Here is a 26,584-nt window from a genome sequence, read left to right as displayed (position 1 = left end):
GGGGTCTAGTAGTCTTTTTGCTCTTTAACATCATTTCATGGTGTGATTCTGCGATTGATCCGAGCAGACCTACATACGCCAGCTGACTATTGCTTCTGCCATCACCGCCTCCGGGAACATCGCGAAGCATGTCCACTTGCCAGTCTTGCCTCGTTAGCGAGATCATCGTCATCAGCACCAGCTCAAACAGCGGGATGCCGTCCAGTAGTCACGCAAGACTCCGCCCTAGTCTTCAGCGACGGTAGGTCCTCTAACAACGCGCTTATCTGATATTCGTCTCCTGGCAACAGCGGCCTCCCGGGCGAAGTCTGCGGAATGCCAATGAACAAACACTCATTCACCAACTTTGTGTTCGAAATATCGAATTTGACACTGTTCGTGAAGTCGCACGTCTCGTCGCTACTGCTACCGATCTCCAGTGCAGCGTTCTTGCCATTGAAGAAGTTGTCGATGTGGGTGATGTTGACGCTGCTATAAGTCGTCAGGTCGAAATCATTGACACATGCGCCTGGCACGATTGTTCTGGTCGAGGGCCGGGATGGACCGTCTTTGGGGATTGGGATTGGCGTTTCGCAGGCGGAGTCGACGAAGAAGGCTGCGATGACTTTGTGCGGAGGTGGTGGCGGCTTAGGACGAGGGTCTTCTGTGGTCACCGCAGTCGGGATGTGTGTGTCTTTGGCGAGAGCTCCGGACAGGAGGGAGGTGATGGCGGTGATCAGGAGGACCCTGTTCACCATCTTGACTGATCGTTATGGAATGGTGACTGGACGTTGTTCCTGAGACGAGGAGGTCCTACACGCAGGCGTATTGGCTGTCAAGCTATTTAGCTTTGATCTACGGGTCAGAGAGATACACGGCTGTCGTTCCAGCTCTTTATACCCGCTGCTGGCTTTTGAGGCGGCCGAGACTCAGATAATCCTGTCATGCTCTCGACAAGAGTCCACCAGGTGATCTTCTCTACAGGCCGGTCGTACGCAGGGCTGACTGTCATCTATGAACGCATCCCTCCGACGACGTTCAGCAACCTCACCTCAGTCCCGGACTAAGAGTAGTCCTTAAAGGGCTCTAGAGAGGAGACTGACCATACGGACCAATTTGGTGAGGCGGCCCGCAGGCATTCTCGTATTGAAAGCAAGTAAGCGGAACCACGATTACTGCACTCAGTAAGGTCAGACAACGGTCACAAGGCTTACTCCCCCGCGATACCGCGTTCACGATTCGTGAAAAGCTGGATTTGAGATCTTAGCTGACCTGAGCCGTTGAGATGCGACAGTGAAACACGAGTCCAATGACGATCTCCTTTCAACATTGACGGCGGCTACAAGGCCTCATTTTGACAAGTAGCCGCAGAGCCTCAATGGACGCGTATAATCAGAACAGATCCTGTACGAGGGCGATGATCTCGTTCGTGAGTATAACATCACCTTCCAAAGTCGTACAGTCTCATAGCGCTGCTAGACTGCTGTCGGACGTGCCAACCGCCGTGGGGCGACAACCGAGACAATGTCTCTTCCTTCGCAAGCACGTGAGGCTTAAAGAACCACTCAGCTCACCACCACCATCCTTTCATCATCTAGTGCCGTATGACCAAGCCTTGAAATGAGCAAATACGGAAAGCAGCCTTCTACTTTAGGAAATACCAAGTTCTGTCTGATTTTTGCATAGGTGCCTTTCTGAATTCGAATGATGGAAATAATGGGTATATCGCACCAGATGCTGCAGCGCGTCTTCTCTTCGACCTCTCCTATAATCCATTCCTCCTCTCAAGCAGCCTCGACACCAACAGCCTGCACTGCCATCTCTGGCACCTTCTCATTTACCCTCTCTTCCGGCTTCGTGGCAGTCTTGTAATGCTGCGTGAAATCATAAGTCAGCGCACGACTCGCCCTCAACAGCTCCCTCTGCTTCTCCACATTGCCCTCATTTTCCTTCAACGTCCTCAAGAACTCATCATTCTCCAGCGCCTTATCCGGATCCTGATCAAACAATCTCCTGATGTTGCTCTGCGAGACCACATCCACGATCGTCTTGTACTTTTCGCGGCGAACGTCTGAGTAGAGGTCGAGGATGGAGGGGTCGGCTTTGTTCTCGTAGATGCCGGCGAGGCAGTCGTAGAGGGAGCCGACGTCGACAATGCCGCCGGTGAGGCCGAGGCCGCCGAAGGGGTTGCATACTGCACCTTTGTGTGAGCATAAACGCCTTCGCACGCAGAAAGGGCACTGGATGGGACACTTACGATGCGCCGCATCAGCAGCTAAACAAATCCTGCCAATCCTCAACTTCTCGACGAGTCTTTGGTGAATCTTGTAAGGATTGATGGCAGCAAGCTCGTATTCGCCTGGCTTAGGCCGACCCGGCAGCATGGCTTCGAACTTCATTGGTTGCCTGGCGATCAGCTCTTCGCGTGTCAGGCCGGAGAGCTCGCCGTAACTGCACCGCCACCAGCCGGATCCATCTGCTTCTTTCGTGAGTCGGGCGACCATGTGCCAGTGCTCGGGGTGAATGATGAATTGGACATCTTCGTAGCCGAGTTTCTCGAATGGGTAGCGGACCTATTGTGTGTCAGTTCTGAATGTATATCTGGGAAACATTTGTTGACTCACATTGGTTGCAACGACCTGCTTGTCCCAAGTCCAGCCGGGGAAGTCAGACCCTCGCTCTCCTGGGAACATCTTCTTTCGCACCGTGCTTGATGCTCCGTCACAGCCAATGACATACTGGGCCTCGAACCGCTTGATTCCCTCTTCTGTTTCTGCCTCCACCCACGCCTTGTCCTCGTCCTGCACAACGTCTACACATTTGTGGTTGAATAGCACCTTCACATTCGGCTGAGCGGTGGCATGTCGGTAGAGCAACTGATCCAATTGTGCAAGCGGCATACACGCTAGCCTGTCGAAGTCGTCCTTGACCACTGAGCAATCCCAACCAGCAAGATATGTCCCATCCAGTTTTCGCCAACAAGTGATGATCGGGTCGAAGCCTTGAGCGCGGATTTCCTCCAGCACGCCTGCTCGGCCAAGCTCTTGTACTGCTGGAGGACCGTAGTATGCAGCGCGAGGTGAGTCGTCTAGAACTGCTGAGCCTTCAAGAACGAGGACTGGGATGTTGCGCTTTGCTAGCATGAGGGCGAGGAGCAGACCAGACGGTCCAGCGCCCACGACTATCGCCCATGGCTTGAAGTCGTCCGGCATTGTCGCGACCTCAAACGGATTTGGGAAGCTCGAATTTGGTGGTCACCACTGTCCACGTACGCAAGTGTCGGAGGTTGTCAATGAGTGTTTGGCTCTGCTAGCTGACGGTGATTGAAATAGGCAGGTATGCTGCCGCGGATGACTTGAAGCAATGTGTGGTGGTGAAATTTGGTTTGGAAATGGAATGACGAAGTTGCAACCCCGTCTACATATAGACATTATTATGCGACGCGGGGCGCATCTTCGCCCATGTGCTCCAGGTTTGAACACCCAGTAAGAGGCGCAGTAGACATTCTAGATCCCTTCCTACCGGCATCGTGGAGATCATGCTTTTCCTTGTCGTATGGGATACAGATGGGTAAATGCCAGAGGAGCCCCACAGGCATGGACGAGCTTTCCTTGGAATTCCCATCAGTCATGGCTCGTTTGTAGTCGGCATGCTTAGGTCAAAACCATCCACGGGGGCAACTGCACAGGTGATCGGCATCAAGGCCGTCGAACAGCGGGATACTTCCTGCTGTAGCGCTCGCAGTCTATCGTTGCTCTCGACGCGAACGTGCCCCGCCGCCACCATGCAATAACTGAAGCGCAGTGGGGCAGCACCAGAGTTTAGGCGAAGCCTCTTACCTGGGGAAATCCCATCTCGCAGGGCCGAGGTCTGCCCCGCGATACTGACAAGGTTTGTACAATCTTGTTCGTTGATGATACTGCAAGGCACAAACGTTTTCTTGACCGGAGAAGATCCATCATCGTAATCACGACCATGGCAGACGCAAAGAGGCTTGAAGATGCGCATGCGGCGTTCTGGGACAATGGCATTGCTATCCGACGCGAGGTAGCCGGGAACGAATATGTGGACCGGTCATTGTCGAAAGGTGCTTCAGATTTCGCGAAACCCATGCAGGAAATGGTGACTGAGATAGGCTGGGGCTATGGTGAGATCTTACCGTTGCAAGTCCATCTTGGCCACCGGCTAACGGAGACTATCAGTGTGGGCACGTCCTGGATTAGAACGAAAGACACGAAGTCTTCTCAATATTGCAATGCTGTGTGCTCTCAATCGTTCTGCAGAGCTAGCTGTGCATGTCAGAGGTGCTGTCAACAATGGCGCTACGGACGTCGAGATCCGAGAGACGATTATGCAGGCAGCAATATATGCAGGATTTCCCGCTGGACTCGAGGGAACTCGAGTGGCCGAAAGAGTGCTTGGCGAGATCAAAGATGAGCAAAGCACGGCTGGCAAAGCATAAGAGAGACTTATAGACGTCAAAATTCGAAAGAGAATCAAAGTCGTACCTGCGCTGTGTTGCAAAAGGACCACTTCAGATTGAGGTAGGGTTAAGGGCGTTTATGCCTAGGTATGCACAGACCTTTCAATGCAGTTCACCAATCTTGGGGCCATGTCAGCCACTGCTCAATCTCTACGGTGAATCCAAAAACCCAGAGTGCAAAATCCTGCCCGCTGCACCATCGTGTTAGTCTAAGGCCTGCAAAGCGGTTCAGCGCTCATTCGATATTGACCGGTCAGTACATACATATACCTCCCTCGACCTCTATACCGTTTGTGTCGGTGCCTGGCCCTTTAGCGACGATCTTTGTGTAGACAGCTGACGACTGGCTCGATCTCTCCATTCACTTCTTGCGCTTCTCTTTTGGGTCATTGCGACATCATCCACTGGCGCCCGAGCGCAGATGGTGCGATCCAGCCGAACCACCCAATGACGGCCACAGCCACTTGGACTCGCACCAATAATCAGGCGACAGGAGCGCGACCTTCAACGACGCCTCTCTGAGCCCGACGATGCGCGCAATGACCACAGGTCTTGCCGCCGTCGACCTTATTGATATCAGGCTTTGAGCGCAAGTCCGCCTGCACCCCTCTTAGCAGCGCCGGCCATGTCGAACTACCAGAATGGCCAGCAGTACTATGGCTCACATAGCCATCCCGCCCACGGCAACGAGCCATACCAAGACCAATACGACCCCCAACGAGCCCACGCAGAGAGAACCCGGACGTCGAGCTATGGGGGTGGGGAGCCTCAGTCCTACGGGTCCTATGGCCGCCACCCCCCAAGCGACGGCTATGTGCCCTACGGGGCGGCGGGTGGTGCGTCTGGCTACGACAGTCGCCAGCCGAGTAGTATAGATACCTCGTTGCCGTACCGACAGCCTCTGCAGACGCCTGCGCTGTCAGGCTATCAACACAATCCGCCACCATCGTCCCAATCATCGTACTCGACGTACAATCCAGCGCAGTACCAACACCAGCAATCGCAGCATGCCTCATACAACCCGCAGTCCTACGGCTCGCCGCCAAGTGCAACGCAGTCTAACTCATACCAACCCTACGTACCCGCCGCCTATTCCGACTCCAGTGTCCAACGAAACCCCTCAGTGTACAACAGCAACGCATACTCTGCCTATAATCAGACACCGCAGACCGCTTTCCCATCCGCGCAGGCACCTCCGCCGCCTCCGCCGCAGCATTCGGCCAGCTACGGCTCTTACCATCACGAGTCACAATACACCTCACAGTACCCGATGTCCTCATCTGTGCCTACGCGCCAGTCCACGTACGGCCCGTTGGCCTCTCCGCCGGCCCCAGCGCCACCACCACACGAGACGCAGCCGATTGCGCGGGCGTATTCTCATGCGTCCTCAAGCTACCAAGAAAGATCGTCATATGGCAACCTTGACGCTCCTGACATTGGCCGTTCCTCGTCATACGCCAGTCGCATCAGCAATCAGTCCAGCTACTCGGTATCTCCACAGCCATCAATACCGACACCACCTAGTCGGCATCATTCTGATCGATCACCACAGAGACACAACACGATCGGTCGCCACCCTCAGGGATCTACCTTGCCAGGCGTGCCATCGGAGTCCGAATCTGACAACGACTATTTTGTACCTCGGCCACCTGCGCACACGTCTGGTCCGAACGCTGGGCTGGATGATTTGATGACCCAGTTGGATAACGAGATTTCAGGACCGACACGACCCAGAGCAACAACGAGCGGCTCGCCCCAACCATATCTGTCTCCAGACGAGGCTCCCACCCATCTGAACGGGATTGCGTCAGGCGGAAATGCTTACATTAATTATGGTGCATTCAGCGATGATAGTGATGCGGAAGCGGCTGCGGGGTTGGCTGCGATGCAAGCACTGGATGAGCAGGAGCGACAAGAAGACGCCAGGAGAAGAAGCGGATCTGCTACTTTGTTTCCAACATCAACTTCGCAAGAAACGCCTGGCAGTCAACAGTACCAGGATATCAGTAGCGACAGTGACTATGTTGGTTACGATCTGTCAGCTGCCGGCGGAGGTTATGCACCCGGTCCAACATATGGAGAGGAATCGCATTATGCTGCGGCTGCTGCAATACCAAATGACTACATCCATCAGCAGTCACTCGATACGACTCGAATGAATTCCGTTCGGAGTAGCGGTCTGTCGAGTGAGGGACGCGCCTCAAATGCCAGTGCGGCAGACTTACCACCTATCGATACACAACCACACTCGTGGAATGTAGCAAGAGTCGACACAGGCGGCACAGGCGGGCTTACAGAGCCAAGTCCGCATCCTAGGCGTTTAAGCTACGAAGATGGCGACGAAGCCGGACTTTACGACTGGGAAGAGGGTAAAACTCCTCCCGGTCAAAGTCCATCTAGAGAGATGCCCGACCTGTTCTTTCACCCAGGTATGAGTGCGCAGCGACCCCTTCCTCCGCCTCCACCGCCACAGCTCGATACGACCCGAATACCGAACTTAATGCCGGCAGGAACCTACACGAATGCCCAGCGGTATTCGCAGTACACTGACAACCGATCGAGCTACCCAGCGGCGACGCCTGACACTTACGGAACCAATCTTCTAAGTCCACAGAACGTGCCCAGATCATCCTCATTGACAAGTAACCGTAATGCGCCTTCGGTGCCCCAGCCGATAAGGTCTAAAACCGACGCAGATCGAGCGAAGGCGCTCAAACAACAGGCATTGTCTGGACGACCTATGTCTGATGTATATGATATGTCAACGAGCGACGCTGGCATGGCGCTCGATTTACCAGCTTTGCCGCGCAAGAAGTTCAATCCTAACAAGATCACAACTGAGCAGTTCAAGAAGTGCTCGGAGCCGTGGGCATTAAGCTCGATCTCGAATTGGCTGCGAGATCTGGCTGAAGAGGAGACAGATCTCCGAGAACAGACTGTTGTCGACGCTATAGTTGCATTGTTCAGCCAGAAGGTTCCCACGATGAACACAACTGAGGCCGAAGTGCTCGGAGAACGTGTGGTAAAGGACATGCTCTCCGCGCAAGCTCTCGTTCGGGAGGAAGAGTGGGTGAAGTTTGGTTCCGGTACCGTTTCGGGCGTCATCTTCCAATTGACGGGCCTGGGATGCTATTCGTCGAAATTGCACGTCTACGAATCGAAAGGGCGGTGCTATTCGAACCATTGCCAACGCACACTCAAAGTCATCGATACAGGAGACCTTGTTGCTGGATCTCAGCAAGACTGGGTGACCTATTACAAGCTTGACGCCAAATCTATCGAGGGCAGGCCAAAGAAGGAGATTGAGCTGCAGAATATTCTGCATGAAGTCGTCACTACTGAAGAAGGATATATCGCTAGTCTCGACGTACTCCGCTTGCTCTACCGAGATCCTCTTCAGGCAGCCAATCCGTCAATCATCAACCTAAAAAGGTGAAAGAATTTGGCAAAGATGTCTTCGGGCTGGTGGACAAGGTCAAGAAAGTCAACAAAGATTTCTTGCTTGGTCGACTGAAGTATCGCCAGAACGAGCAAGGTCCTTGGATCAAAGGAATCAGCGACATCTTCAGGGAGTGGATCCGCAAAGCTCGTGCGACTTACGTCGAATATGCTACAAACTATCCTCGTGCCGACTTCTTGTTCCGGCGAGAACTGGAGCGTAACGTACAATTCAGAGCATATGTGGACAAAGCACGAGAGGACAGGCGATCACTCCGCCTCGGATGGGATAACTTCTTGAAGGCTCCAATCACACGTCTTCAGCGATACACTTTGCTTCTGCAGACTGTGGAGAAGAACATGGTAGAAGCGTCTGATGAGAAGACGAACCTGCAGTTCGCCCTTGACGAGATCAAGGCTGCGACGCACGAGTGTGATGCCAAATTCTCGGAAATGCAGAAGAAGATGCAGATGCACGAGTATGGTGTCAAGCTCAGGCTGAGACCTGGCATGGAGCGTGAGGTCGAACTAAACCTTGACCATCTCGGCCGTGAGATTCTTATCCAAGGAGAACTTCTACGTGCTGGCGGCAAAGGCTTTGCGTGGGTCGAAACACATGCAATACTCTTCGACCATTACCTGGTCCTGGCCAAGCATGTTCGAGGCGTTGGGCGATCAGACTACTTCGACGTATCGAAGCTGCCGATACCAATGGATCTGCTTGTGCTCGAAAGCGTGAACGATGCGGCAGTGATGAAGTCGTCGACAAAGCTTGCAACCGTGACGACAGCATCCCGCAACCAGCCAGTGGCCGATGCTCGTCTCAATAGGACCACATCAACTAACAGTGGTGGCTCGGGCGGTCTCCAGCATACCAACACGTCCACGTCTATGGGATCGGCGGCTACTGGCCCGTCCATGGTCTCAGTGACGGCGTTGGGTGAAAGTGGCAACAAGGAAGACAAGATCATGTATCCTTTCAAGGTGAAGCATCTGGCAAGTCGGAACTATATACCTTGTATGCGCCGAGTGCTCAAGCAAGAACGGACTGGTGCGAGGCCATCATGACCGCGAAAGAGCGACACGCGGAGCAGCTGCACGCGCAACGATCCGAGCCGTTCAAATTGCGGGTCCTCGCTGACACAGCTTTCGGCTACGAGGGCTTCGGTGGACCTTCGAAACGACTATTCCTGCGCAACACGCCTTTGCATCGGGCTATCAAGGAGTCGGAGAAGAAGTATGCTGGACAAGGTCGGCCGGCACCAGTGTGCAGAGCTCAGGTCAACTGTGCGACTGTCTTCAATCAGCCATATGGGCGGCTAATGTGTGCGATTGGTACTGACTATGGCATCTACATCTCGGAGTACGGCAGTGCTCGGGGTTGGACCAAGGTACGATACTCTGAGCTATTGTGCGACAGATACTGACCACCCTCTTCAGGCCATAGCAATGAACCGCGTCACTCAAATCGCCGTGCTCGAAGAGTTCAATCTTTTCGTATTGATCGCCGACAAGGTTCTGATCGCATACCATCTCGACAAAGTCTGCCCACCAACTGGCGCCACCGGTCAACCTCAGAACGACGCAACAGGACGCACAGCGCCACAAAAGCTTTCCGGCTCAAAAGATGTCGGCTTCTTCGTGACAGGGCGAATGAAGGATCGCACATTAGTCTTCTATAAGAAGAAAGACACCCCCTCATCACATTTCAAAGTCCTCGAACCAGTTCTTCAGAAATCAACGACATCTCGGTCGAGATTTCTACCGAGTAGTACTCGCCGCGGCCAGACAGAGTTCTTCCGGGAGTACGATGAGTTCTATATTCCCGCCGAATGCTACGGCCTGAACCTCTTCTCCTCCAGCTTGGCAGTTTCGACCGCTCGAGGCGTCGAAGTGCTCAACCTCGACAAGAAGCAAACATGGACTGTGCCGAACCTACGCTCAGAGCAGCCCGATACGCAAGCACACCTGTCGTCTATCGCATCCCGGATCAAAGACCTGAGACCGCTCGGCATGTTCCGCCTCTCCGAGTCCGAGTTCCTCGTCGTCTTCGAAGAATGTGCTGTATATGTCAACAAGCACGGCGATGTTTCCCGCGGTGTGGTCATGGAGTTCGTAGGCAAGGCCAACTCCGCTTGTCTCTATGCGCAACAGTACCTCATTCTAGTCGATGAGGACTTTGTCGAGATCAGAGATGCCCAAAACGGGCGGCTCAAACAGATTATCAGCGGCAAAGGAGTCCGAATGCTGGACGATGGGAGTGGAGGCGGCCAGCAAGGTGGAAATCAGAGTGGCGCGAATGGCAGTGCAGGTGGTCAACAACAGCCGGCGCAATTAGGTGGCGGTGCCAACGGACTACGTCTGCAGGGGTATGGAAAGGTCAGGGGCACAGTCAAAGTCGCGATGCAGCATCCTGAGGAGCCGCGGACGGTTGTCGTCGTGGAGCTGGAGCTTCTCGAAGGAGATGGCGAGGATGGTGTCTAGTTGACGCCGCAAGTGGGCCGGAGGACATCGCTATGGACTTGTACATTTTAAGATGCGCGGACTGCAGACTAACGCCAGTCGCAGGCACCTTTAGCAGGATACGGTACGGATGAGACACGTTTGTTAACGAGCGTTCGAGCCACAGCGTTGCGCAGCGCAAACGCATCGAAGCGCACCATGTGATGCGCTGGGAGGAAAGGGCGGGCGGTGCCTTGAGCACTAAGGAAAAGAGCTTCGTTGGATCCTAGGTCAGCTGAAAGATACGATATGGGAAGGTAGTGTTTCTGGTAGACAAATGTGCGGCAGGCGACAATTTGATGACGACTTCCGTACACTCATGTTTTGCACGACACTGGCTACCACGTACTACTCACCACTGTCCGTCAGCAGATAGCGATCCGAGACAAAATTGAACGGCTCTAATACTGTTACAAGTGCCAAGACTCATGTCAACTCAAGGGCGCGCGTGAAAGTATATTCAGACTCAGCAATATGAACTCGACATAGACCACTCAAGCAGAAATGTCTTCGTAGTCACTGTCGATGCCGATTGGGCATCTAGGTCCTTGGGCACAGCATGCAGCATCCGGCACCTAAGCGGTATACCTAGCCGATTAAGCGACGATCCTGGTTTCAGTATACGAACACGTCCTCGAAGTATATGCTAGGAGCCGATCTGCGCATACCATCAGCTGTACAATTCGGATCTCTCGAACGTTTGAATGCTGCTTGATTTGCAATACAACCAGGAACACATAGTGGTATCTGGCTCAAGACAGAGGGTTCGTGCTGCGACGTTCAGAGTAGACCGGCGGTTGCATGTACAGTATTCCAGCTTGGTATAAGATAGAATCGACAGCCATCTCCGTGGGGCAAATACTTCCAACCATCAACGCCAGCATGAACGGCCACACACCCATCGTCCCAGATTTCGTCCCCTCTGAACCACCGTTGACACATCTCCCACCACCCTTCACCCAATGGGACGACATCGCGGCGAGCCTGCCCACCCTTCTCTCGTCCCAAGACTCCACCCTGCACGCCGAAATCACCACCCTCCCGCTCCTCTCCACGGCCAGCCTCACCACAATCCCACAGCTCCACCGCGCATACGTCGTCCTCGGCTTCCTGATACACGCTTATGTCTGGTGCGATCGTGCCGTCGGAGACACCAGTGGAGCAAGGATCCCGCAGCAGCTCGCGCAGCCGTATACTGATGTGTGCAGGCGACTGGGGCTGGAGGGGAGGGAGACGTTGGCTTATGCGGGGCTGTGTAGTTGGAATTGGGGGTTCAAGGATGGTGCTGGTGGGATTGGCGAAGGGAATTGGGAGCTGGAGAAGATGGATTGCCTCGTGAGTTTCACTGGGACGAGGGACGAGGCAGTATTCTACCTTGTGCCGGTGATGGTCGAAAGGGAAGTTCAGGGGCTGGTTGGGCATTTGGTTGAGGTTCTGGAAATAATCCAGCCCGTAAATGGTGAGAGCGCTGACGGGAAGACGGTCGGAAACGTGACCCAACTCCTAACCGAGCTTGGAAAGCGACTGATCAAGATGCAAGCTCACATGAAACTCCTCCACCAACACTGCGACCCCGCCATCTTCTACAACCAAGTCCGGAAGTACTTCGCCGGTGGCAAAGGCAGCAAGGGCTGGATCTTCGAACTTGCCGACGGCTCGGAGGTCGCGCGCTGGTGCGTTGGTGGTAGTGCGGCACAAAGCGCTACGTTTCCCTTTCTGGATGCTGTTCTTGGGGTCAAGCATGACAAGATGGGTGGAGAGGTAAGTGTGTTTGGGGAGATGCGCGAGTACATGCCTGGTGAGCAGCGCGAGTTCCTCAGCTCTGTGGAGGGGAGGGCCTCCATTGGGGACTTCGTTCGTCGCATTGGCGGCGATGAACCTGCTTTGCTAGGGGCATATAATGCTGTGCTGGAGGAGCTGGCTAGGTGGCGGTCTAAGCATATTGGGGTCGTGACGACGCATATTGTCAGTCAAGCGAGGAAGGAGAAGAAGGAAGAGGTCAAGGCGGAGGAAGTGACGGATGGTCTGAGTGTGCGGGATGAGGGAGATTTGCAGGGTACGGGTGGGAGTGCGTTGATACCGTTTTTGAAAGGGGCCACTCAGGATACGGAGCGGGCCAGGAAGTGATCGGTCACTCAAATGTACCTTCTTGTAGACATCAGCAGCAGGCGACTCCCAGCTCTGCCCACAAATCGCACCTGCATTTCAAAAATTTGCGTGTTCATCCGCAGAGTCGTCGGAGAGAGGGAAAGAGGTCAGAGGATGGTAAACGTTCAAGCGACTCGAGATAAGCTTCCCCGGATATCTGGGCCGAGGCGGCCTTGGCATGCGTCAATGTCGATCTACCAAAGTTCCGAGTCCCGATCAGCGGCGAGAATATTCCATCCAGGCACGCGCGCGTTGCACCGGCCATTCTTGACGACGACATCACCTTATACAACATGATAGCACGATAGCATCAGTGGAATATCAACACCCTTCGACCTCACCATACCTTCTGCTGCGGCATCTTCACACTTGACCTCGCTGCAGCCGTAGCAGCCATAGCAGCCAATCGCAAGATGGCAGATGCTGTGGCTCTCAAGGACCAAGGCAATGCTGCCTTCAAGGCCCATGACTGGCCCACGGCAGTAGACTTCTATACACAGGCGATCGAGAAGGACAGCACACAGGCAGCGTTCTACAGCAATCGGGCGGCAGCCAACATCAAGCTGGAGGCATATGCTACGCTATTGCGGACGCCAGCAAGTGTATTGAATTGGATCCCAATAACGTCAAGGTACGGCGAAGAGATGCCGTTGGCGTAAGAACCTGGCTGACATATTCTAGGCATACTGGAGAAGAGCCACGGCAAACACCGCAATCCTACATTCGAAAGATGCCGTCAAAGATTTCCGAATTGTATGCAAAAAGCAACCGAACAATGCGGACGCTAAGCTGAAACTCGCTGAACTTGAAAAATTGGTCAAGCGAATAGCGTTCGAGAAAGCCATTGAAGTCAGCGACCCGCCCTCGGCGTTCGAGAGCCTCGATATCGACTCCATCAAGGTCGAAGACACCTATGACGGGCACAAGTTGGGCGACGTGATGACGCAGGAGTTCATTGATGACATGATAGAGCGATTCAAGAACGGCAAGAAGATACATCGCAAGTACGTCTTCCAGATCATCAAGGCGGTCAAGGAGCTGGTCTATGCTGAGGCGACCATGGTCGAGATGGAGGTCGAGAAGGATACGTCATTAACGGTCTGTGGCGACACGCACGGCCAGTACTTCGACTTGATGGAGCTCTTCCGGTTGAACGGATTCCCTACCGACAATCACATGTACCTCTTCAACGGCGACTTCGTGGATCGAGGTTCGTGGTCAACAGAAATCGCCCTCCTACTATACGCCTACAAGTGGCTGCGACCGAATCGGTTTTTCCTGAACAGAGGTAATCATGAAACCGACGACATGAACAAAGTCTACGGCTTCGAAGGCGAGTGCAAGGCCAAGTACAACGAGAAGACTTTCAAACTGTTCTCAGAGTCCTTCTCGGCACTACCACTGGCGACCCTAATCGGCAAGAAGTACCTCACGCTGCACGGCGGTCTCTTCTCAGATGACAAAGTCACGCTAGACGACATCAGGAAGCTAGACAGGCATAAGCAAAGGCAACCTGGCCAGGCGGGTCTGATGATGGAAATGCTCTGGACGGATCCTCAGCCTCAACCTGGGCGAGGACCGAGTAAACGTGGCGTCGGTCTGCAGTTTGGACCAGACGTGACAAAGAGATTCTGTGATAACAACGGTCTCGAGGCCGTTATTCGGAGTCATGAGGTAAGAATGGAGGGCTATGAGGAGGAGCACAACGGGAAGTGCATCACAGGTGAGCCTTTCGCATTTTACGTGGGCACACGTACTGATCTGGCCCAGTCTTCTCGGCGCCCAAATACTGCGACACAACAGAGAACAAGGGCGCGTACATCAACATCGGCCCAGAACTCAAGCTTGAGTTCCACAAATTCGATGCTGTGCCGCATCCAGACATCAAACCCATGGTGAGTCAATCAATCCACCCAAGAATCGCGTTCGATGCTAACCAGCCTCAAAGGCCTACGCACAGAATTCCCTGATGCAGCAGATGGCTATGTAGACTTCTCAACTACTCCAAGATTGTACAGGCTAGACTGTTCGGCATCAGCGTTCTCCGCTGCACATTGTTTCTTGCTAGCATATTGGATATCGCATTGCAAAGAAAAGATACGGGCAAGATCGACGTTCGATGGTTACTGTTGCAGATACCATACTACTTACTATTCATGCTCCACAGCAGCAACTATCTTCCTCTTACGATTCAGTGCGATGCTGCTTCCCCGGACTGTCTAATTGGAGCTGTGCTCAGGCGACCGCGCCTTCCCAGGTTCATAAGACGGCGAAGGTCGTAACGCTTCTACCGCCAGCCTCATCGCTTGCGACTCTTCCGTGTCCGTGGCATCCTCTCCCCCTGGCGTCGCAAGCTCTCCTTCTGTCGCCAGCTCCCCATCGGTGGCAAGCTGCCCAAGCGTGGCCAGCAGCCCGGCTTGCACCACCAGCATTGAGACCAGTTGGGTTCCCGTCTATGCCACCGACAGCAGCTGCTATTTTAGCCAGTCGAGCGTCGCGAGTCCGGAGAGCCATGCTTCGCAGGCGTCGGTTGCGAGTCCGGTGAGCGTTGCCTCGTCGGTGAGCCAGGCATCGCAGGCGTTGCAGGCGTCTCAGGCAGCTTCACCTTCCTTTTAGGTTGCTCAACTCAACTTCCGCTCGGAGCATCACCAGTTCGAAGGATGAGTGGCCCGGACCGCGACATACCTACCTCGTGGCGGCCAATACATTGATTCACGGTTTCTTTGTCGCCCCCAACGCCGTCGTCAGCTTGAAGCAGGCCGGATCCGAGTAGAAGTAGGAGTCGTCGGATCCTGCAAAAGACGCAGATGAAGGTCTACTTAGACATAGACACTCACTCATACAGCTAGCACTGAGATAAAAGAAATGAAAATAGACCATGAAAACTCAAACAAATGAATGACTTGCCTGTTCCCTCGGTGCTGCAGCCTGCCCTGACAACGTCCAACGAGGCGACCGGTGCAAGACCGGCCGCTTCCCCTTAGGTAGCGTGTTTGATCAAATTGCTTGACAAGCTAGATAGCAGCATTCGATCTTGGACATCCAACTCTTTGCTGCTCAAGGTACATAACCTCGTCAGCCAACTAGTTGTGTATCTGTAGTGTTGGCTTCGATGAAGTGCTCCTGTGAGCTGTTCACCACGGGCATTGGGACGATTGAATGATAGAGTGGCTCATTTTTGCTCCTTCACTTGCAATCCATGGCTGTTCACTGGTTCCCGCTGTGTATAGTGCAGTGACCAGGAACACCATCAAGCTGGTTTCACTTTGTGAAAGAGTGACGCGGCAGGAAGGCGTGATTGTGACTGAGCTTTCCTGAAAGAGTGCAAGTCTTCATACCTGCGCACTTATAAATATTTACGTTGCGTCAGCATCTTTGAACCCTTGCCCACACCCACTCACCACTGCTCGAACACTGCACGAGAGAACACACACTCCAGTGCCAGTCACAGAACTCCATCTCGACAGCATATCATCTCATCCGAGCGACAGGGCCGAATCGATCACAATGCCACAACACGTCACACATGCTGAGGTGGTCAACTCGCCACAATTCGTCACATATGCCAATGTGGTCGCGAACAAGCCAGTCTTCGCCTCGAGGCATCTGCTAAGGACAGTCAATCAGGAGAAGTCTGAGACGAACCCAACTGTGCCGACGATTGTCATTACCGAACCTTGTCGTTTCCAAGTAAGTGGGAGCTCCATATCGCGGCCGGGCCCATCATGGTAGGCAGTGACCTGACACCGAGCACAGAACCATCCGCTGCGCAAATTTGCCAAGCTTCCGATCGAGATACTCATACAGATCCTGGAGCTCCTCCTACCCAAGAAGATTCAAGTCCATCTTTATGGCGAACGATCCTGGACAGGACCCCGACGCCCGCGCGTTCTTTTTTCCTGGATGGTGAACAACAGTCATAGCAACGACATGAAACCCCAACTCACGCGCTTGCTGCTCATCCGCAAAGACTTGAGTGCTCTCCTCGGCCCCATGATCTTTTCGCGCATAGAGGTGATGGTCAAGGGGCTTGCAGACGGTGATCGGTGGTGGTATGACGACAGACTCTTTCGACGAGATCGTATCGCAGTCATTGGCAAGGTATGGCTCCAGCCAGTTTACGATGTGGGTCTTAGCCATCTGCACCAAGCCTTGGTTGAGAAATATGACCGGAGCCGAGTCTGGGTCGATGGTACGGATCGGGATCGCGAGCTTGGTCTATTTGGTGCTGCACGTGCCAAGCGTGCGAGGGCTCAGGCAAAGAAGGACGAGGAGGCTCGTGAAGCAAAGGCTAAGCGGTTGTGGAGCGACGTGGTGAAGGGTGCCAGGTCGGAGCCGTAGGAAGGTGGAAGAGATTGACAATACCGAGGCAGGCTCGAGGTCCTTACCTCTGCCCTTGTGGCAGCTCTGAGCTCTCTGCCTGATGCTCTCAGTCAGACACCTAGACCCTGACTGAAGGCCACCAGCATAGGCATTGCAAACCTGGAGAGGCAAGTTGCTCCTAATCTCGGTGTTGTACTCTAGGCGTTTGGCTAGATGCTTGATGTAACAAATAGGAACATTTGACCTCGCTTTTCCGATCTGTTATGCTGGAAGCATCATCCTCCTCGACTATAGCGCATCCGCACACCTTGCAGTACTCGCCGAGTCGCCGCAGACTTCGCAATTCGAAAATAGTGATCGGCGCGAGTCACAATCAGACCAGTCGCCATGGCACAAGTCCTTGCCTCCTCACCTGCTGAAGTGAGTCAAGGACTGCTAGAGCAGTACACTTCTGGCGTAGGAGACTTACTGACCGTGTATTAGCAACACTCTCCAAGCACGTCGAGCAAACCAACGGCTGGCAGCGCTGAGACTTCCGCCCAGGTAAGCGAATGGCCTGCGCAGCGATGCATGCCCAGATGATAGAAATGGAGAACTGATCGAAGTACAGAAGCAGCATGTCCCGAACCTAGCCAAATTACCAGGGTACATCATCGTCCAGGTCCTCGAGAACCTTCTTCCCGAAAAGATCGAAGCTCAGATTGCTCATGGCACAACGTCTTTGCTATGGCACACGAAAAACACCGAGCCCGTTCGGTGGGATGTCAATGGCTACGACGTGCAGCCGAAGCTCACGCTCCTCCTCATCATATGCAAAGACTTGAGTGCTCTCCTTGGGCCCATGATCTTCTCACGCATGGAAGTGGTAGTAACGTGGATCGGTAACACTCAGAGTGAGGTATGGCCGCTGATGCGGGAGCGCCGAGAGGACTGCGCAAGACACAAGGACTTTCAAACCTCGTACGATCGGGCGCTCAGCAGTGTGCATCGGAACCTGGTGGAAAAGTATGACGACCGCGTATGGGTCAATGGTGCCGCCCGAGATCGTGAGCTCGGGTTGTTTCGTGCCGCTCCGCCAGCAGTCGAGGTGGACTGGGACGAGTGGGTGGCGGAAGCGATGGCCCAGGAGCTCGGCTATAACTATGCGCATTCCGGGGACTGATTCAGACTGTGGAAAGTGTGATGGCGACGACTATGAGCGATCAGTATGACACTGCAAATCTGCAGTGGCACTCTGCTCCATAGCTTACTATTGTGGGTTAGGCGTTTGGCCATATAGCAAATAGCAAAATCTGAGTTACCCAAACCATTCATCGTACTTGAAGCATATAGTTTCCGCCGCCACAGTGGCACTCACTACCCAGCAGTGGCACCTTGAGTGACATATGTCAGCGTGGGATCAGGCTGACTAGATCTGGGAAAGATGAAGATCATCCTGAGTACTGTTCACTTGCTGAACACGCAGGCTCACGTGTTCCTGCTGTGTAGACTGAAGTGCCCAGAGACCTTCACTCCGACTTGATAGTGTGAACGAGTGAGGGACAGCACACCCTCCCCAAATTAAAGAGAGCAAACCACCTATAGATATCTATCAGCGCTACTTACCAGCCCTTGAGTACTTACACAAGCACCCATATTGCAGAGATTGCCGCAAGCTCCATCTTCCAGAAGCCCGGTATGTCGAACGTCTTAGTCAGAACAACCACAATGCCACAGTTGGTTGTCGAAGATGCTAAGGTGAGTCGGTGCATACAAAGACGAACCGTCTCTCATGCCAAGAAGCAGCCTCTGACGACCGTCCAGGAGCAGTCTCAGGCCACAAACCGGGCACCGGCCGACATGATTCCGTGGACTGCTCTAGTGAGTACTCCTGCGTCGCGGCATAAGCCCACTGTTGAAGCAAAGGTAATACTGACGAAGACGAAGGAGAAGCCTATCCCGAACTTGGCCAAGATGCCCCTCGAGATCATCTACCAGATCTTTGACGACCTGATCCCCAGGAACATCGTTGTAACGATCAGCGACCCCATCCCCAAGAACATCATCGTAACGATCAGAGAGCGGCGCAAGACGCGTGACCTCGATGATGGCCAGGACTATTCAGACCAAGACGACTTGCATCTCTACTGGCATGACTCACCGCTCTACTGGACGTACTCTCCTCGTTCTCAGTTCTCCAAGTGGTGTCTCATATGCAAAGACTTGAGCTCCAAACTAGGTCCCTTGATTTATTCGCGTCTCGAGCTTGCCGTGCAACTGGACCGAGTCTTCGACGGTGACCTGATATCCTTACACTTCGGCAAGGAATCCCTGGTCGACAAGGAGAGCCCCATTTTCTTGTGCTGCTTGAAGGAAGGCGTTCTAGACGACATGGAGAACCTGAAAACCTCATACGACATCGGTCTAAGTCATCTGCATTGGATCCTGGTGGAGAAGTTCAACAAGCGGGTGGGGGTTGACGATGCTGCCCGAGACCGCGAACTTGGCTTGTTCCGTGCTCTGCCTGCCGAGTGTGACGTGAGCAAAGACGAGGTGGTGGACGGCAGAGTGAATGGTATGGACGAGATCGAGGCGGTCGCCAAAGATGCCGACGTCCAAGACGATGTCAGCTCAGGGGTTGCTTCGATGAAGCTTGAATAAGCCGCTCGATGGTGAGAACAACGCCATCATCATCGATCTGTCGAGTCAGAGATTGATGATCGACAGCTACACAGATGATACGACCCCTGCGAGCGAGAGCAAGTCCATGGACAACCTTCACACAGGTGCTGCCAGACGTGACCGCTGTCGTGGAAGTTGAGCTCGAGGTGATCGTGACTGCAGATAGGTTGAGGAGTCCTGAGCCCGGAAATAATACTGGCAAGAGCGCCCCCAATAAACCTTATCCTTCCCCCGAGACGTGATGTTGTACGTGACTACGTGCCTTCCACCCTACCTACCATTGATTTCAGAAAGACAAAGTACACGCACGAGGATCCCACTGACACACCAAATTTCAAAGCGTGTTCGTGTAGAGCGTGATTTTGAGATAATTGCGGGCGATATGACAACCTTGACCATCAGCATCTCGAGTCCAGACCATGGCATTCCAGGATGAGATACCAAACAGTCAGCCTTCCTCGCCGGCAGTATCGCCGTGGTATGATGGCACAGATGAAAACGAGACCACCGATCGCAATGACTATGCAGAAGCTACCACCTTGAACCTCAATGCTGAGGTTGCAGATGCGCACAATGCAGTGCGTGGAACGAGTGACAGCATCACTGCTCCCACCAAACACACAGACCAGCAGCCCGAAAGTCCGGTGCCGAACCACCAAGACCAGGACTCATCACTCAAGCCAACTCCTCCGCGAAGACAGGACACGTCCCCCGTACACAAACCTCCCTCGACAATCACTAAGCACACTTCGGCAAGTCAGGGCCGGAGGTCCTCTGCTAGACGCGTCCAGCATCAGCACTCGTACACACCAGCGTACCTTCGCTCGCGTATAGCTTTACTCCTATCATCCCTCGAGTCGACGCATGCGGACCTCACGTCTACGCTTGCTGAGTTCGAGAAGCAGCTGAAGCTAGAACTTTCCTCAACCATCAACGGCCAGTCTGCTCCGACCGACACCGCATCACCAACTGAACCTCCATCGCACAAGCAACCTCTTACCCTCACACCTGAACAAACTATACTTCTCGCGCGCGCCTCAACCACCCTGCAGTCCCACGTCAATCGCCTGGGCAAGTACAACGCAGTCAAGGACATTGCGATGGGCATGCTGGGCATGATCGCCGAGCGGGAGGGCAAGACTGTGCGTGCTGTCATGCTGGAGAGGGAGGTCGGGTTGGAGGACTGAGAAACCATCGCGGGTGCTCCCATGATCTGGGCTGCGTAGCAATTAGATGGACAAGATCTGGGAAGGGACGGTGGAGAGCAGGGACGGGCAGGACCTACTGTATCATGCTATTGTCCAGCCATGAGGGTTGTCCGAGCGCAGATGCTGCTTTCATGATCGCAGACACGGGTAAATGAGACAACGAGACGAAAAAGACGTAGAACTGACAGATACCTGAAAGAAGTTGCAATATCTGTGCTCTGACATTTCCCCCAAAGTCCGCCGCATCTTCTAACCTCTATCTGGTGACTCGACAGTGCCACGATAAATCCTCAAACCAGTTGCTCTGGCCAATAATGATGCCCAACGACCCAAATCGGCCGTCTACTCTTTGTATCGATGCCCACGACTCCATCAACGCCACGCTGAAAGACAACTCAGTCCAAAGAAGAATGCCTGGTAATGATATCCACGACAGCACATCATCAGACCACGAGAGCTTTAATGATGCCTCTCCAAACTCTGCATCCCAACCATCTCCCTATACCGCCCCTTCAACGCCATGAGCTCACTATGCGTACCCCTCTCCTTGACCACACCCTTCTCAATCACATATATGACGTCCGCTTTCTGGATCGTGCTCAGCCGATGCGCCACAGCAATCGTCGTCCTTCCCTTCGCCGCCGCGTCCAGTGCCGCTTGCACCACCTTCTCGGATTCTGAGTCCAGTGCTGAGGTGGCTTCGTCGAGGAGAAGAATCTTGGGGTCACGGAGGAGGGCGCGTGCAATGGCGATGCGCTGCTTTTGGCCACCTGAAAGGAGGGCTGCTTTGGCGCCTACCGCGGTGGAGAAGCCGTCACTGTGGAAGAACTGTCAGTATGAACGGACGACAATGGAGAGGCAGCGCAAGACAATCTGAGAAGGACTCACGGCAAGGAGATAATGAAGTCGTAAATGTTGGCGTCCTTGCAGGCACGGATGATGCGTTCGTCAGATACTGGGATTGGCTCATCGGCGCTGACCTGATCAGCTTGGCCGAGGAGAATGTTCTCTTTGATGGTGCCTTGGTACAGAGTAGGCTCCTGGGACACAAGCGCGATGTGGGACCGGTAGTCGTTGAGATTCAGGCCTGAGATCTCATGCCCGTCAACGTACACACCACCAGCGAGAGGGTCGTAGAAGCGTTCCATGAGCGCGATGGTGGTTGACTTGCCACAGCCCGAAGCGCCAACGAGTGCGATGTACTGACCTGGCTTGACGACCAGATCCAAGCCACGCAGCACAGGGACGTCCGGTCGCGTTGGGTAGCGGAAGTGGGCGTCCCGGAACTCGATATGGCCTTCAACGTGGTCAATCTTGTCGCCTCCATCTGACCATGGATCTATGGTCGGTTCGCGGTCGAGCAATTGCTTTAGCTCCGCTGCTGCGTTCTTGGCTTTGGACATGTCTCCGGCGAAGGAGAAGACCGTGCCGGCCGACTGCGCACCAAAGATGATTTCCGAGAAGACAATAAAGAACTGGAACATTGTGTACTCGCCACGATAGAGAAGCGTGCCACCGTACCAGAAGCCAAGCGCGAAGGCTAGAAACATGGCTGATTGTGAAGCGGCATACAGCGCAGAGTTCCGTAGATTGGAACGTAGCGAAGTCTTGAGCTGTCGATTTAGTTGCTCGCAATAATCGTCGAAGATCTCGGCCTCTGTTGTCAACGAGGCCACGGTTCGGATAGCGTTCGTGTGTTCGCAAGCGTATCCAGCAGACTTCTTGTATGCTTTTTGGGCATCTCGGGAGAACTTAGCCAGCGTCCAGAACCGGAAGAAACCAGTCCCCAGGATGATTGGCAAAGCACACATGCACACCAATGCCAGCTTCCAGCCGATACTTAGAGCAATAACGACCGCCAGGATCAAAGTAGTCGAGCAGCTGATGAGAGTGCCAAGCGTAGCGCCAGAAAGGGATGCTAGATGCGTTGTCTCGGTTGACAAGAAGGATGTGAGAGCGCCAGTCGAGTTCTCTTCTTCGTCGAAAAATGCAATGTCTTGCCGCAACATTGACCTGAAGGCTCGATCACGAGCACGATGGATCAAGATCTCTGAGCACCAAGCGAACGCAATTCCTTGCGTCCACATGGCGACCAGAGTAACAAGACCAAGCATGAGGTACATCAGAGCCCAGAAGCTGACATCTGACCGAATTTTATCCCTGAACTCCGGAAGTGGTTGAGTCAGAGCGATGATGGATTTGGCGAAGAAGATTCCTTGTACCGGTTGATTGGCGCCAGCGATGAATGTGAAGAAGAAGCCAATGCACATGATCCACCACTCCTTCCGGTTGAAAGACGCCATGAACTTGATCAATGTCCACAGAGAATACTTGATCTCTTTGTTCGTGTCCTTCCCTTCTAAAATCTTTGACGAGACAGACTTCTGACTTTTGGTTCGACCCAAGGCGAGCTTCTCGTCCTCAGGGTCGACCATCGAGTTCGCTGCGCCCGACTTGGTGGACACCACCCTGCTAAGGTGCTCTGACTGTTCTCCAAGAGATTCTTCGTCCTCTTCTTCCTTGTCGTCACCTATACGTTGAGCTGACACAAGATTGTAATATGCCTGCTTTTTCACAAGCAGCTCATCGTGGGTCCCTTGCTCAATGATTCGTCCGGTCTGCATGACCACAATGTTGTCTGCATCTCTGATGGTCGAGAGGCGGTGAGCGATAACGATGGTTGTCCGGCCCTTAGCAGCCTCGTCGAGAGCACGCTGCACAACACCTTCTGATTTCGTGTCGAGTGCTGAAGTGGCCTCGTCGAGAAGGAGGATCTTCGGGTCGCTGACTACTGCTCGAGCGATGGCAACTCGCTGCTTCTGACCACCAGAGAGAAGGAAGCCTCGTTCTCCAACGTGAGTCTCATATCCGTCAGGAAGCGAAGAGATGAAGTCGTGGGCGTTTGCCATTTTCGCAGCTCTGATGACGCGTTCCATCTGCTGTTCTTCCGTCTCGTCATCGAATCTGGAACCAATCAGTCCGTTCATGATGTTTTGCTTGATCGACTGGCTAAACAGAACTGGCTCCTGTTGCACGAGCGCAATTTGACGTCGAAGCCAACGAAGATTGAGATCCGAAATTTTGTGCCCGTCGAGCAGAACTTCTCCGCCGACCGGGTCATAGAAGCGTTCGACAAGGCCAACAATCGTGGACTTTCCAGACCCACTGGCGCCCACAAGAGCTGTGACCTGGCCAGCAGGCACCACGAGACTAACATCTTCCATGACAACCACTTCTGGCCGCGAGGGGTAGATATGCTTGACGTTCCGTAGCTCAATCGTGCCTTGCACGTTGTCTAGCGTTTCTCCAGTCTCAAGTGTCGGGTCCAATGGGGAAGTGCGGTCGATCGTTGAGTAGATCTTATGAGCTGCTGCTACGCCGGCAATAAAGTGCTGTATGTTTGGCCCAACATTGCCGAATGAGAATGCACCGATCATAACAGCAAGAATGATGGTAAGAATCGAGGAAAGAGTCGTTTCGCCATCAGTCAGGAATCGAGATCCCATCCAAAACGCTAGACCATAGTTTAAGAAGATGAAGCACAGCAGGCATCCAATCATGCAAGCTAGAGTTGACTTGCTGCGAAACCCCCATCTGCGAGCCTCGTGCAAGTGGACGTCGTACTGCTTGGCCAGGCGGTCCTGCGTGCCGAACGCAACGGCATTACGAATAGAGCCGAGAACTTCCTCGGCGACAGTGCCACCGACTGCATAGGCGTGTAGGGACTTCTTGTTCCATCCCGTCATGAAGCGTCCTCCGACACCCATCGTTACCACAATAGCAACGACCGTCGCCATGCAGATCAACGTCAACTTCCAGAACTTGACGAACCCAATCACGAAGGCCGCGAAGAACGAAGCGACACCCGTTAACGTCAGCCCAACCTTCTCCGAAATTGCTTCTTGAATCAAATTAGTGTCTGCCGTGATGCGTGTAGTGACCTCGCCGGCGCCCAGCTTGTCGAAGAAGCCGATGTTCTGTCGCAAGATGGCTTTCAAATATTGGTTCCGGACCTTGGAGGTAATGTGTTCGCCGATGTAGATGAACAAGACGGTGGAAATATAGATGAGCACGAATTCGCCAACTGCCAGGTACACAAAGTACAATACGTAGCGGTTTAGCGTCGACTTGAAGGTGTCCGCGATATCTCCCAGGGTAAAGCTTTGAAACGTGCCGGAGAGGTTACCGAAGACAACGGTCATCAACGGCATGACAGCTCCTCCAGCGATGGCGGTTAAGCAGGCAATGACCAGGAAGACTTTGTCCCACTTCGTAGCATATCGGTAGAGCATCTTGTATGTCACTTTGATATCGGGAGCATCGAGTTGTCTTTTCAGGACCATCCTCTCTGCTTCTGGCAGATGAGCCAGCGCAGCGTCTCCTTCGAGGACGTCTCGTTTTATCAGGATCTCCGAGTCGAACTTGCGAAGATCTGGTCTGCCATCGGAGCTGGATGTTGGCGACGGCGGTACCTTTTCTGTTGGTGAAACTATCGGCGCTGACTTCTCGTCGGTAGGTACTGTGTCCTTCTCTTGTTGTGTATCCAGGCCCAGCTCTTCTCTCTGTTGCTCGTCCGCATTCTTTTCAATCTCGCCCAGGCCCTCAGGCAGGCCACCTTTGGGGTCCATGTCTGCTCGGAGGCTGCGCTCAAAGCAGACGTATCCTCCTTCGTAGTCCTCTCAAGAACTGGCGTGATTCTCGTTCAGGGCTGCTGGATCTGGACTAGTCGTAGAGAGTGTGGTCTCCGCAGAGCTTCGAATTGCTGAGTGGTGTTGGAGCTCGAGTGAACTGTATGTCAGCCCTTCTGACAGCCAAACCGTTCAGCTTCTGATCGTCTTTTCGGAGCACAAGTCCGTGGCAGGAGTCTTAATCTGTAGCGCTACAGTCCGGCAGACGCTCTACAAGTATTAACAATACTGGGAAGTTTGTGAGAATAAAGACCTCCAGTGCTTGGAAAGGTGAAGAACGGAAATGAACGATTGCCACCGACCATGCAAAGATTAATAGTAGGCAGATACAAATGAAAGCGACCGTGGAAACCGAGCAGGAAGGAATCACCGCGTAATGTGGTGTTCGCCATCGCAGACGCACCACTGCAGGCATGTCGCAAAAAGCATACCAACCGAGGCGGACTCTGCAAGGGTGCTCGGGTCCGATGGATACGAACTTTCAAGAAGAAACTCGACAAAATGGTGCCTATGAGAATGGCTCGCGAGCGTTTTTCCGCAGGCAATATCAGTACTGTGCTTTTGCGTCTACAGGTGATGACCCCTTGAAGACTTGACGGACGCTCAAGCTTTCGAGGTCCCAATCGCTTAGAGTCCGCCGCGAGTAAACTATACCTCGTTGAGCTTTCATCGTCGGAGCACGGAATCCCACGATCCATCGGTTCTTACGCAGAAGTCATGCTGTTTCCCTGCGAAGCTCAACGCGTGAAGGCCATGAAGCAATATATTTACACAAGGAAGATACTGACGCAGACAGTAACGCCGAAGTTTCCGTCACAAGTATCGTTATACATGACACCCATGTTCCTGCATCTGGTGACTCACCTCAAGCGCTCGATCGCCCAATGGTAGATGTCCCGGCAACGTACTCGTACAGCAGAATCAACATGGAAGCTGTGCATAATCTAAAAGGTATTGTCTCGGCCAGGCAACCCTTTGCAGAAATCGTTGCAGAGATCTGATGCGGTGGAATGTCTTTCGACATGGATCGCTTCTCGTGCTTCAGACTTCGGAGGGCCGAGGACACGAATGACCGGCTCTGGACGCGGTGTAACAGACTATGCCAGAATGTTCAGACCAAGGAGCGAGTGCAAGTTGTTTCATCACTATCATAC

The 26,584-nt window shown here is 53.6% G+C and overlaps 11 protein-coding genes across 11 annotated transcripts; 8 read left to right on the top strand and 3 right to left on the bottom strand.

The window, feature by feature from the left end:
• Positions 1-182: 182 nt before the first annotated feature.
• On the bottom strand, positions 183-737 carry AB675_9825 (uncharacterized protein; the record flags this gene model as incomplete). The annotated part of the gene is made up of 1 exon (XM_018150394.1): positions 183-737. One exon carries the CDS (start codon positions 735-737, stop codon positions 183-185), a length of 555 nt encoding a protein of 184 aa, XP_018002585.1.
• A 1,026-nt stretch (positions 738-1,763) lies between these two features.
• Positions 1,764-3,191, bottom strand: AB675_9824 (Para-nitrophenol 4-monooxygenase; the record flags this gene model as incomplete). The annotated part of the gene is made up of 3 exons (XM_018150393.1): positions 1,764-2,173; positions 2,237-2,552; positions 2,604-3,191. 3 exons carry the CDS (start codon positions 3,189-3,191, stop codon positions 1,764-1,766), a joined length of 1,314 nt encoding a protein of 437 aa, XP_018002314.1.
• A 763-nt stretch (positions 3,192-3,954) lies between these two features.
• On the top strand, positions 3,955-4,441 carry AB675_9823 (4-carboxymuconolactone decarboxylase; the record flags this gene model as incomplete). The annotated part of the gene is made up of 2 exons (XM_018150392.1): positions 3,955-4,126; positions 4,182-4,441. 2 exons carry the CDS (start codon positions 3,955-3,957, stop codon positions 4,439-4,441), a joined length of 432 nt encoding a protein of 143 aa, XP_018002485.1.
• Positions 4,442-5,087: 646 nt separating this feature from the next.
• On the top strand, positions 5,088-10,384 carry AB675_9822 (Rho1 guanine nucleotide exchange factor 3; the record flags this gene model as incomplete). Its single annotated transcript, XM_018150391.1, has 4 exons — positions 5,088-7,829; positions 7,895-8,884; positions 8,959-9,291; positions 9,341-10,384. 4 exons carry the CDS (start codon positions 5,088-5,090, stop codon positions 10,382-10,384), a joined length of 5,109 nt encoding a protein of 1,702 aa, XP_018002213.1.
• Positions 10,385-11,284: 900 nt separating this feature from the next.
• On the top strand, positions 11,285-12,529 carry AB675_9821 (Indoleamine 2,3-dioxygenase; the record flags this gene model as incomplete). The annotated part of the gene is made up of 1 exon (XM_018150390.1): positions 11,285-12,529. One exon carries the CDS (start codon positions 11,285-11,287, stop codon positions 12,527-12,529), a length of 1,245 nt encoding a protein of 414 aa, XP_018002372.1.
• A 434-nt stretch (positions 12,530-12,963) lies between these two features.
• AB675_9820 (Serine/threonine-protein phosphatase T) lies at positions 12,964-14,540 on the top strand (the record flags this gene model as incomplete). The annotated part of the gene is made up of 4 exons (XM_018150389.1): positions 12,964-13,152; positions 13,232-14,273; positions 14,321-14,445; positions 14,499-14,540. The coding sequence occupies 4 exons, from the start codon at positions 12,964-12,966 to the stop codon at positions 14,538-14,540; spliced, it is 1,398 nt and encodes a 465-aa protein (XP_018002538.1).
• Positions 14,541-16,057: 1,517 nt separating this feature from the next.
• On the top strand, positions 16,058-16,891 carry AB675_9819 (uncharacterized protein; the record flags this gene model as incomplete). Its single annotated transcript, XM_018150387.1, has 2 exons — positions 16,058-16,240; positions 16,307-16,891. The coding sequence occupies 2 exons, from the start codon at positions 16,058-16,060 to the stop codon at positions 16,889-16,891; spliced, it is 768 nt and encodes a 255-aa protein (XP_018002295.1).
• Positions 16,892-17,260: 369 nt separating this feature from the next.
• Positions 17,261-18,035, top strand: AB675_9818 (uncharacterized protein; the record flags this gene model as incomplete). Its single annotated transcript, XM_018150386.1, has 3 exons — positions 17,261-17,293; positions 17,357-17,416; positions 17,484-18,035. 3 exons carry the CDS (start codon positions 17,261-17,263, stop codon positions 18,033-18,035), a joined length of 645 nt encoding a protein of 214 aa, XP_018002590.1.
• Positions 18,036-18,580: 545 nt separating this feature from the next.
• On the top strand, positions 18,581-19,513 carry AB675_9817 (uncharacterized protein; the record flags this gene model as incomplete). The annotated part of the gene is made up of 3 exons (XM_018150385.1): positions 18,581-18,610; positions 18,677-18,733; positions 18,800-19,513. The coding sequence occupies 3 exons, from the start codon at positions 18,581-18,583 to the stop codon at positions 19,511-19,513; spliced, it is 801 nt and encodes a 266-aa protein (XP_018002394.1).
• Positions 19,514-19,953: 440 nt separating this feature from the next.
• On the top strand, positions 19,954-20,721 carry AB675_9816 (uncharacterized protein; the record flags this gene model as incomplete). The annotated part of the gene is made up of 1 exon (XM_018150384.1): positions 19,954-20,721. One exon carries the CDS (start codon positions 19,954-19,956, stop codon positions 20,719-20,721), a length of 768 nt encoding a protein of 255 aa, XP_018002453.1.
• A 480-nt stretch (positions 20,722-21,201) lies between these two features.
• On the bottom strand, positions 21,202-25,370 carry AB675_9815 (Leptomycin B resistance protein pmd1; the record flags this gene model as incomplete). Its single annotated transcript, XM_018150383.1, has 2 exons — positions 21,202-21,559; positions 21,631-25,370. 2 exons carry the CDS (start codon positions 25,368-25,370, stop codon positions 21,202-21,204), a joined length of 4,098 nt encoding a protein of 1,365 aa, XP_018002178.1.
• Positions 25,371-26,584: the final 1,214 nt, after the last annotated feature.

The sequence above is a fragment of the Cyphellophora attinorum genome (genome assembly GCF_001299255.1).
Source record: "Cyphellophora attinorum strain CBS 131958 chromosome Unknown Contig7, whole genome shotgun sequence".
Taxonomy (NCBI): domain Eukaryota; kingdom Fungi; phylum Ascomycota; class Eurotiomycetes; order Chaetothyriales; family Cyphellophoraceae; genus Cyphellophora; species Cyphellophora attinorum.
This window is presented reverse-complemented; position numbering and strand designations above follow the sequence as displayed.